This window comes from Notothenia rossii (genome assembly GCF_949606895.1).
Source record: "Notothenia rossii genome assembly, chromosome: 6".
NCBI lineage: Eukaryota > Metazoa > Chordata > Actinopteri > Perciformes > Nototheniidae > Notothenia > Notothenia rossii.
In genome coordinates this window covers 2,830,066-2,842,314 of record NC_136909.1, presented here as the reverse complement: position 1 = coordinate 2,842,314, position 12,249 = coordinate 2,830,066, and the positions used below count along the sequence as shown (strand labels likewise).

The 12,249-nt window shown below is 41.6% G+C and overlaps 1 protein-coding gene across 1 annotated transcript; it reads left to right on the top strand.

Moving 5' to 3' along the window:
- Positions 1–345: 345 nt before the first annotated feature.
- LOC307043322 (E3 ubiquitin-protein ligase TRIM39-like) lies at positions 346–5,417 on the top strand. The gene is made up of 2 exons (XM_079687700.1): positions 346–520; positions 2,071–5,417. The coding sequence occupies exon 2, from the start codon at positions 2,078–2,080 to the stop codon at positions 3,464–3,466; it is 1,389 nt and encodes a 462-aa protein (XP_079543826.1). The 5' UTR covers positions 346–520; positions 2,071–2,077; the 3' UTR covers positions 3,467–5,417.
- Positions 5,418–12,249: the final 6,832 nt, after the last annotated feature.

Below are 12,249 nucleotides of genomic sequence, written 5' to 3'. Positions count from 1 at the left end.
ACAATCTCAGCTCGATTTGAATAACTAAATGAGCCTGGAGAAGGCGTGATGGAGCGCTAACATGCTGAATCTGTAAGGCTGTACAGGAAGAAATACACGCCCTGCTCAAGAATGGATTTAAACTCTCACTAACATCTTTTATGAGGCACAAGATGCAATCAATCAAATCAAACTTTGACTTAACATACACACATTCAATACATCTGCTTAATGTAGTAGTACTATGGGCGTGGGTTACGTTCCAATTAATCTTCACCGTATGATGTGTTAATGTTTAACTCTCCACTACAGCCTTTAATCCTGCAACGAATCCGCACTTTGGACCGAGACACTCCCTAAGTTACATGAGAGCTAACAGCACTCAGCAGACTTCATCACTACAGAGAGACGGACTGAAAACCAGACGATCAGAGTCACCTTCAGAACAAACTAACAACTTCCTTCTGAGTTCAGCTACAGGAGAGAAAAGTGGAAACTATAACACTGCTGCTTCAACCTGAGGACCCGCCACACCCTGAAGGTGAGTCTGACTCCAACATCACTCAGAGTAGATATCAGTCAGTAGAGGAGGGGGGGTGGGTCATTGTTATATTATTATACTTGATTATTGAACAAGGACCATGCATACAAATACGAGAAGATATGCTAAATACTAATTTCTATCCGCAGTCCCTGGGCAGGAACAGATAAAAATCAACCAGCAATAAAGACATAAAGTGTGATAGGCACACTTTATGGTGAGTGTGCCTATCACACTCATTAAACCAGATCAATGCACAGTGGTATAAAACATACTAGTAGACTTGTCAAAATACATATAATTGTACGAATCATTTAAACTAACATCTCAAATTACAAAAAACATCATGTTGGTAAGACTGGTGAAGATCTGAGCAGGTTTTAAGATGGAAGCAGGAATGGATGGAATATTTGATTGCTTAAACAAGAGAAGGCAGATTGTGCAGAGGTTACATCTGCGTTCAGGGCGGGTCGAGGTTCTGCACATTTGTTCAGAGCGGAGCTGGAAGAAGCTTCTCAACGGTGCTGGAGTAGCATTGTATCTTATGTTGAATACCAATTGAGTTTTGGAAAACCGAAGGAGATTGTATCTGGATAACATATTGCATTGATGGTGTTTAAAAGATTTCTTATCAAAAGTGGGTTGTTTGAGAAGATCCTCAACTGGTTTCAGCTCAGTCTTAATGGACTGAGACCAGCAGGGGATACAATACTGGGGATGTGGGGAAATCATGCTTCTATAGTTAATGAGTTCCTGATATGTTTACTTTTAAAGATGTTGTATTTCATGTTTTTTAAAAGCCAAATTGGTATCCAAGATCACTCCTATAGATATTTTACGTCATTAACGTTTTTGATGTGGATACACGGATAAAATACATCGTAACTGTTTTTATTTATTTAAAGTAAAACATGAATCACTTAGCCATTGAGCAACGTTGTTTTGTTTTGAGAGCTTAGTGGAAACCTGTTCAGCGTTTTTGTAAATGATCATGTCGTCACCATACATCCGGATGGAGATCATTAATATATGCTAAACAACAACGGTCCCAACACAGAGCCTTGTGGCACTCCCAGTGAGCATGGTTCGGTTGATGAAAGTTTATTATTTATATGAAAACATTGAGAACGACTAGATAAATATGACCTTACCCATTTCAGTGAGCTAACTGATAGCTTGAGTTTTGAAAGTTTTAATAAAGGTTTTGGATGACTTACTGTGTGATATGCTATACGGAGATCAAGAAAAACTGCTCCAACTATCCCTCGTTTGTCTAATTTAGCCGTGATTCCTTCCAAGAAGAAACACCATGCAGTCTCAGTAGAACAATTGTTCCTGAATCCAAACTGAATAGGGAGGAGTAGGTCGTTGTTGCTAAGGTGTGACACCAGCTGTTCTACCTTTGAAACCACTTTAGACACAACAGGTAGAATGCTGATGGGTCTATAGCTGATAACTTGTCACTATAGTTAAATACTGGGGTTACAGTTATAGTTTTAAAAGCCATGACTGACTGTATTTCCTGTCTGCTGTGTTTCTGCTTCACTCAGAGACAACATGGCTTCCAGATTAGAGGAAGATCTCTGCTGTCCGGTCTGTCAGGAAGTCTTTAGAGATCCTGTTCTTCTGTCCTGTAGCCACAGCTTCTGCAAAGCCTGTCTGAAGAACTGGTTTAGAGAGAAACCAACACGAGAGTGTCCAGTCTGTAACGGAAGATCTTCAACAGGAGAACCTCCCTGTAACCTGGTGTTAAAGAACCTGTGTGAGAGTTTCCTACAGGAGAGAGATCAGAGACCTCCAGAGGCTCTCTGCAGTCTGCACTCTGAGAAACTCAAACTCTTCTGTCTGGACCACCAGCAGCCAGTGTGTGTCGTCTGCAGAGATTCAGAGAAACACAGCGACCACAGATTCAAACCCATCGATGAAGCTGCACGACAACACAAGAAGAAGCTTCAGGAAGCTCTGCAGCCCTTAAAGGAGAAGTTAGAGACTTTTGAAGAAGTTAAAGTGAAGTTTGATCAAACAGCAGGACACCTGAAGGTCCAGGCCCGACGCACAGAGACGCAGATTAAGAAGCAGTTTAAGAAGCTTCACCAGTTTCTAGAAGAGGAAGAGGAGGCCAGGATGGCTGCACTGAGGGAGGAAGAGGAGCAGAAGAGGAGGATGATGAAGGAGAAGATGGAGGCTGTGAGCAGAGAGATAGCAGCTCTTTCTCACACAGTCAGAGCCACAGAGAAGGAACTGAGAGCTGAAGACGTCTCCTTCCTGCACAGCTACAAGGCTGCAGTGGAGAGGCTGCAGCGCCCCCTGCTGGAGGCTCCACAGCTGCCCTCAGGAGCTCTGATAGACCAGGCCAAACACCTGGGCAACCTCAGCTTCAACATCTGGAGCAAGATGAAGGACATGGTGTCCTACTCTCCTCTCATCCTGGACCCAAACACTGCTGATCCAGAACTCGTCCTGTCTGAAGATCTGACCAGTGTGAGAGCAGGAAAGAGACGGAAACTTCCTGATAATCCAGAGAGGCTTGATGATTTCTCCTTCTCTGTCCTGGGCTCTGAGGGCTTTCACTCAGGGACTCACAGCTGGGATGTCCAGGTTAGAGACAGTACATACTGGGAACTGGGTGTGTTAGCAGAGTCTCTCCAGAGGAAAGGGGACATAGAGTCTGGATTATGGAGAATTGTGTGTAATAGAGGTAAATACTCAGCACGGTCACCATCAGGTCCACTCACTGATCTCAACCTGAAGAAGAAGCCCCAGAGGGTCAGAGTGAGTCTGGACTGGGACAGAGGAAAGCTGTCGTTCTCTGATCCTGACACGAACACACACATACACACCTTCGCACACACTTTCTCTGAGAAGATGTTTCCATACATTTTCACTGGGGTTGAAGTGAAGATATTACCAGGGAAGGTGTGTGTGACAGTGGATCAGAGCAGTTAGATAAACAGGAGGATTATACCTCTGATGGAGTTCATTTCTCAGAGAGAAATTAACTAAAACTGCACCCGTTTAGTTTACTTTTATTTAGTGTTACGTGCCGTAGTGGGTGCTGGTGCTGGTGTGTGTGTGTATCTTTCTCTCTCTCCCTCTATATTGTCTCCAGGTGCAGCTTCTCCTCCAGGTGCTCCCAATCACCAATCAGGGCCTCCATAAAGGACCTGAGAAAAGCTACAGTCGCTCTCCCTTCTCCTCTGGCTGCATGGGTGCTGCATGGTGTCTCTGTCTCTGTCTCTGTCTCTGTCTCTGTCTCTGTGTGGGACCTGATTATATTTGTATTTTAATTTGCTTTGCAATTGGCTGTGAAGTCTCTCAGCTTCCTCAGTTTAGATAGGGGAGTGTCTAGCTGGGCTGAATCAGTCCTTCCTTCAGGCACTCATTTATTATTTTGCCTTTTTTATTTTCGGGGTAATCCTGGGTGGGGATTTCTTCCCCGTTGGGGGAAGGCGTTTCAGGGTTTCGGCCGCTGATGTTTGCCTTTTTTAAAGTCGCCTCGAGCCCGGCAATGTCCAGAAGATAGTTAGGTAAGTTGTGGTAAGCAGGATCTGGGGTTCGTTATTTGGAAGACTGACGTCAATGTTTGTGAGGCATTAGTGGTAGGATTTATTTTTAAATCTTGTAATTAGCTGTGGTTCAGGATGGTTTTAGTTTTGGAGCAGTTTGTGGCCAATCCTACTGTGTATCCGCTAGACTGCGGTAGGAAGGCTGATTGCGATTAATTGCGGACCACTATAATGTTTCTGTCTCCACTGCACTAAAAGTGATCTCAAGGCTTCTTTGGTATATGGGCTAGTTGAGCAGGGGTTTTTGAGTCTGCCTGATTCAGTGGAATCTCCTGGCACGGTGGCCTGGGCTGTTGCAGCAGTACCTCCTAGTGAAGGCCACGTTGATGCTCCTGGTATTCGGAGTGCTAGTACACAGGAAAAGCCCTTTACCATGCCTCACTTTGACCCGCTTTCTGCCCAGTCCTCTCTTACAGGCTCTAGGTTAGATGCCAGAATGAGGTGGGTGGGTGATTCTGCTGTTACACACTCTGGTCCTGCTGCCTCCTTCGACGTGAGTAGACATATTTTTTTGGTCCCTGTGTTTCGTGAGTCAGAAGTGGAGACCTACTTTGGTGCATTTGAGCGCATTGCTGCTGCTCTGCGCTGACCAGAAGATGTGTGGGCCATACTTGTACAGTGCAAGCTAGTCGGCAAGGCTCAGGAGGCCTGCTCTTCTCTTTCTGTCGAGGATAGTTTGGTGTATGAGAATGTTAAAGGTGTGGTTCTCAGGGCATATGAGCTTGTGCCTGAGGCCTACAGGCAGCGTTTTCGCGGCCTGGAGAAAACACCTGGCCAGAAGTATGTGGACTTCGCAAGGGAGAAGAAAGTCCTCTTTGACAGTTGGTGTAGAGCTTGTAAAGCTGACGACATTACCTCAGTGTGTGAGCTGATGATGTTGGAGGAGTTTAAAAACTGTGTACCCGAGTGTACGGTAGTCTATTTGAACGAGCAACAAGTAACTACCCTTCCACTCAGGCAGACGAGTTTGCACTTATACACAAGAGTGATTCCCCTCAGCGAGACTCGTATCATAGAGCTCCTGACCCATACGTCCCCTGTGCCAGTTTTCCAGTGTCGGGTCCCAAGCTAGAAACGTCTTGTTTTTTTTGTCATGACTGTTTAATTCATAGCAGACTGTGCAGCTTGGAAGAGAAAGCAGATGGCAAGCACCCAGAAGGGGTGGGATTGGTTACAGCAGTGTGTCCTAGTGGATCAATGATTTCAGATCTTTATGTCGGGTTAGTTTAACATTTTCTGTTTCTTTGATTCTGTGTCATTTTAAATTGTTGTTCATTTCTGATTTGTGTGTGACGGGATCCAGAATGAATAAAAACATTTATCCACCTGAATGTTTGAGCGGCCAATCATTTATCAGCTCTGAACAAACACATTATGATTTCTACTTCAGATTATAACGTTTCCAGACATTAAAATCAATGTTTAAACTGAAATGATAGTAAATAAACAGAGTTTAGAGCCTGAATTAACTCTTGATTCCTCAGAATCAGGGATTGAAGCCCGCGTCACACTGTCCCGAAATTGACACCTGATGGACACACAAATATCGAATTGTGAATTTTGCACGAAGATGGCCCTGAACCACACACAAAGGCAACATTTACATTACATTTAAGACATACACTGTAACAAAAACAATTATGTTAAAGTACTATGATACTGTACTGATATTTTCAGACTTTGTTCTTTACTTTATCCATCTTTATATGTAGAAGACATTAAGTTTTCTCCGTAATGTTTCCATAGCAACAACAACTTCCTGTCAACTCACCTTCAAAATAATATATAATATCCTTTTCAGTTTCACAGAACGCAAATTGGGTTATTTACATAATATGTTTACATGATTTTGTTGTGCAATAAGACAACCCGATGGACACGATAAAGGAAATGTTCAAATTCGGCTCTGATCGTAGCAACATCTGGCCATTTGTGAGGGCATCTTAAGCCATCGTATGACTGCAGGTGGAGTTTCTCAGGCTCCAAAAATTGCCGAAGGACCTTGCGAAGGTTCATTTTCGTGTTGAATTTGTGTGTCAATTTTGCCCTTCGTAAGGCCATCGTGAGGGCATCTTGTTATCATCGGTGCCATCGGGCATTCGCCACGATCAGAGTGAGGGCGAATGGCAGATGGCACCAATGATAACACGAAGATGACACGATTTGACAAGATGCCCTCAAGATTGCCTTTACAAAGTTTCCGCTCACAAAGTTGCTGCCGGAGCCTGAGAAACTCCACCGGCAGTCATACGATGGCTTAAGATAGCCTCACGAATGGCCCGAGGTTGTTACGATCAGAGCCGAATTTGAACATTTCTTTTATCGTGTGTCCATCGGGTGTCAATTTCGGGACAGTGTGATGCGGGCTTAAAGAAAAGGTTTTCTAATCATAAGTATGTTATATAAGTAGTGCATGTTGAACAGGGTCACAAGGCAGAGCCTGGAGGAGTAAACACATAGGTTTTCAGCATATTAAGTTTACACATTGCTGTTTTTATGGCATCCCTATGTTGTAGAACTTGAAGTAGCAGCAAGAACTCAAACTCACTCCCAGATATAGGAAAGGTTTGGATTCAGCACGGTACGCTCGTACAGATTAACGGGTTCAGATTTAGAACTACCGTGTTCGCTTTGATAATCGTTTACAGTACATACGATCACTTATTCATCAAACTTTGTCAAAACTTTAAGCTAACATCAACTGACATTAGCATAAGCTAACTGATATTCATGATCCTAATGATGTGTGTAAGCTATGTTGGCTAGATAGAGATTTATACATTAAAAGTAAACCCTTTTAGGAAACAGCAATTTAATTCCCTTAACCTAAAGTGCATCATTGGCTTGGCTTATCCAATTGCTTCAAATGTAGAGCTAACAGCATGAAATCAAAGCTAACAGTTATATTGCTAATGCTAGCGGCTACTAGCTACACAACTTGTTTTGTTACACTTACATTTAATCAAAGAGTAGAAAACAATCATTGAATTGACCTCTTTCAGTTCACTAAAGTACCACTAAATACTAGGGAAATGCTTGGGAAATGTTTACTCAGAATTTTTCTTCCACACCTGTCCCTGCTAACATCTCAGTAAATGAGCTAGTAGATTGTTTGAATTCAACAATAAAAAATGTTACAGATGCCATTTCTCCAACTAAGGTAAAGGAAGGGATTAGCAAGAAAATATCTCCATGGAGAAAGGCCATGACCGTGAGAACAGAAAAAAGAGAGTGTCGAAAAGCTGAACGTAGGTGGCGAAAAACAAATCTCCAGGTTCACTTTGAAATCTATAAAGAGAGACTTGGCTTTTACAATTTGTAATTGAAAAACGCACGACAGTCTTTCTTCTCTGACATCATTACCAAAAACAAAAACAACGCACGTGCCTTGTTCGCTACCGTCGACAGACTAACTAACCCCCCCAGTGTCAGTAGCCTCTGAATTTCTATCCACCAGGGCGTGCAATGATTTTGCCTTCTTCACTGACAACATTCAGAAAATCTGACAAGCAGTCAGTGCCTCTGCATCAGGTACAGCAAATGTGTTGTCCCTATGTCCACCTAATATCAATTCAGACACCATGACACAGTTCCATCAGATTAATGATAAAAACCTAGAGGACATTATTCAACTTCTGAAATCCTCCTCCTGCTGCCTTGATATGATTCCAACAGGATTTTTCAAAAATGTTTTTCTTTGCATGGCCTCAGATCTACTTCATATAGTAAAAAAGTATCTTCCCTCAGGTGTTTTTCCACAGGCCCTGAAAACTGCATACATTAAACCGCTCTTAAAAAAGAATAATCTCGACGCTTCAGTAATGAACAATCACGGGTCCATATCAAACCTGCCATTTCTAGGTAAAATCATTGAAAAAGTTGTTTTTCAACAGTTGAGTAACTTCTTGCATTTAAATAACTGTTTCGATTGGTTCCAGTCAGGCTTTCGTCCAAACCACAGCACTGAGACTGCTCCTGTAAAGGTCTTCAATGACATCCACTTAAACACAGACAGTGGCAGAACTTCAGTGTTAGTATTATTATATCTCAGTGCTGCGTTTGACACTGTTGACCACAACATATTACTCGACCGACTAGAAAACTGGGTGGGACTTTCGGAAACAGTTCTACATTGGTTTGAATCCTACTTAAAGGACAGAAACAACTTTTTTTCTATAGGTAAATAGAGATCTGAGTTGACAAATATGAAATGTGGGGTTCCTCAAGGCTCCATCTTGGGGCCTCTTCTCTTTAACGTCTACACGCTACCACTGGCTCAGATAATGAAAAACAACAAAATAAGTTACCATAGCTATGCAGATGACACACAAATTTACGTAACAATTTCACCAGGAGACTATGCTCCAGTTAAAACACTGAGTAAGTGCATTGAACAAATCAATGACTGGATGTGTCAGAACTTTCTCCAATTAAACAAAGATAAAACTGAGGTAATGGTTTTTGGAACCAAGGCAGAATGTTTAAAAGTTAGCGCTGAGCTTCAGTCTGCAATGTTCCAAACAACAGATAAAGCCATAAATCTAGGTGTAGTCATGGACTCTGACCTGAGTTTCAACAGTCACATTAAAACAGCTCCTAAATCAGCTTACTATCACCTAAAGAACATATCTAGGATTAAAAGACTGATGTCACAGCAGGATTTGGAAAAACTTGTCCATGCTTTTATCTTCAGTAGACTGGACTACTGCAATGGTGTCTTCACAGGTCTCACTAACACATCTATTAGAAAGCTGCAGCTGATTCAGAACGCTGCTGCTCGAGTCCTCACTGACACTAAGAAAGTGGATCACATCAATCCAGTTCTGAAGTCTTTACACTGGCTTCCTGTGTGTCAAAGAATAGATTTCAAAATACTGCTGCTGTTTATAAAGCACTGAATGGTTTTAGGCCCAAAATACATTTCTGACCTCCTGCTAAATGATGAACCATCCAGATCTCTCAGGTCTTCAGGGACTGGTCAGCTTTCTGTCCCCAGAGTCAGAACTAAACATGGAGAAGCAGCGTTCAGTTATTATGCTCCAAATATCTGGAACAAACTCCCAGAAACCTGCAGGTCCGCTGCAACTCTGACTACTTTTAAATCCAGGCTGAAGACTTTTCTTTTTGTCGCTACTTTTAATTGAACTATTCATATCTTAGACTGCACTGTAACTTTTTATCCATGTATTTTTTCTTTTAATGTTTCTTTTATTAGCTTTTCTTTTTAATGACTGATTTTAAATGCCATTTTCTTAATGTCTTTCATTTTTTGTAAAGCACTTTGAATTGCCTTGTGTTGAAAGGTGCTATATAAATAAACTTGCTTTGCCTTACCCCAAGACTAAACAAGGGATAAACTGGTCAATAATCACAAACTTATGGACAGTTTGCTCTCATAGAAATGTCACTTTAGCTAGTAAATGCTAGCTTCTGCTTTACACAGGCCGACCTGCGGCTGAAGGCTAAACCCTGACATTGTAATTGGATTTCATTTTGAAATATTCCAATGTTAGAGAAGGACAACAAACATTGACATATCATGATTCTAATCATGTTAGGTATACTGATTACTGGCCAGCTCATGTACATTATTAATAGCCTACACCATTTATATGAACTAAAACATTGAGCGATTCCATTTTTTATCAATTCAAACAAACAGTTTAACCGTTGGTGGATTTTACCATACTATCAGTTTTTAACCTCGCAAATACCTATTTTTTCTTTTGGTTTTCACATGTTCAATGGCTGCATACATTTATTGTGTTTGTGTTCAAACAACAGGCGACGAAAACATTTTTAAATGATTGCAAAGCTACCCTTTGCCCCGAACAACTATAAAAACCTGAATCATGTTCAATCACAATGGTTTCTTTGTGATGGAAATGAGCAGCCTGCGGATACAGCTTTTTATAATCATCATGCAAACATCTTCCTCAGTTTAGCAAGTCAAAGGGAATAAAATCAATCTTAACTTGATTTGAATTACAAACACAAATGGGGCTGAATAACTGAATAATAAGGGTGAGTTTGAACCCAATTACATAAATGAAAGCAAATAAATTGTGTAATTCCGTCCATTAATATGTGCAATAATCCATGCGTGCACTTCTGAGAATGTGCGTGTTTGCATTTTCCATGATATCTGTTTCTGAAAAGCTTGGGTTTGTTGTTTTTACCGAGTCATCTGGCAGCCTTTTCGAAAACCGTCTGCTTTATGCTGCAGACACAAGAGTATCTTGTTTGTGTCCAACATTCACCACATTTAGCTTAGCGGTGGTGACGTGAAGTCATGTGACCGTGCTGTAGTTCCTTTATAGCCCACCATTAGCCACCTTTAGCTTAGCGGTGGTGACGTGAAGTCATGTGAGAGTGCTGTAGTTCCTTTATAGCCCAACATTAGCCACCTTTAGCTTAGCGGTGGTGACGTGAAGTCATGTGACCGTGCTGTAGTTCCTTTATAGCCCAACATTAGCCACCTTTAGCTTAGCGGTGGTGACGTGAAGTCATGTGACCGTGCTGTAGTTCCTTTATAGACCAACATTAGCCTCCTTTAGCTTAGCGGTCGAGATGTGATGTCATGTTACCGTGCTGTAGTTCCTTTATAGCCCAACATTAGCCGCATTTAGCTTAGCGGTGGTGACGTGAAGTCATGTGACCGTGCTGTAGTTCCTTTATAGCCCAACATTAGCCTCCTTTAGCTTAGCGGTGGTGACGTGAAGTCATGTGACCGTGCTGTAGTTCCTCTATAGCCCAACATTAGCCGCATTTAGCTTAGCGGTGGTGACGTGAAGTCATGTGACCGTGCTGTAGTTCCTTTATAGCCCAACATTAGCCTCCTTTAGCTTAGCGGTGGTGACGTGAAGTCATGTGACCGTGCTGTAGTTCCTTTATAGCCCAACATTAGCCTCCTTTAGCTTAGCGGTGGTGACGTGAAGTCATGTGACCGTGCTGTAGTTCCTTTATAACCCAACATTAGCCGCCTTTAGCTTAGCGGTGGTGACGTGAAGTCATGTGACCGTGCTGTAGTTCCTTTATAACCCAACATTAGCCGCCTTTAGCTTAGCGGTGGTGACGTGAAGTCATGTGACCGTGCTGTAGTTCCTTATAGCCTAACATTAGCCTCCTTTAGCTTAGCGGTGGTGACGTGAAGTCATGTGACCGTGCTGTAGTTCCTTTATAGTAGGGTGACCATATTTTGATTTCCAAAAAAGAGGACATGCTGCCCCCAGCCTCGAGATACTTAATGATTCACAACGTTTACTCAAAGATGCCTTATTGTTTTAAAGTATGCCTCCTCTGTATGGATATACAATTATTATTTATATTATTTTACTGTATATAACACAATAATATCTCTCTATAAATCATCTCTGACAAATCACAAATGCACAAGAATAACTTAAACATCAATCTGTAACAAAATAATAGCTCTCTTTTCAAGTCTTAATGGACAAAAATAAATAACAAAATATATGAAATAGTAGAAAATAGAAAATCCAGCTTTAACAAATAATCTCTTTGTATCTTGTCAATGTAAACAATAAAACAGTAACCTCCCAAAGATACTAATGTAATTATTTGAAAAGTGCACTATGCAGTTTTGGATTTCACATTTGCATAATTTCCATAACATTACATAACATTTGATTACCTAAATCAAACCAAACACATTTTGAGTCACCATGAACCAAATATAAGCCTACTTTAAATGTTTGTAAACACAATTCCAGGCCCTGTCATTGTAAACAACCACAGTGAAACGACAACTTTTCACATATTTCTAGCTTCAAACAGTTTTCTAGGGTCCCAATTTAAAATTAAAAGTTTAAAGTTTCTCTCCCACAGCTACATAGCTTTCTCTCTCTGCATAGCTGCATACTTCAATCTTCTTCATCCTGCTTTTCTTCTTCATCCTCCTTGTCTGCCCATCGATATTTTGCTGTGGAGCTGATCTTTCCCAGCAGGTTTCGGTTGCTCAACAAATAAGCATGAAAGTCTTTGCAAGACATGTCTTTCAAATTGTATTGCACAAATAGAATCCCCTTCAGTGACTCAACAGACAGCTGGTTCCTCTCCTTGGTCCACTGGCTCTGCGTCAGTGAGACAACCCTCTCAACATTTGCATTGTGAGAGGAAAGTGCAAAGACAAACTGTGCAATC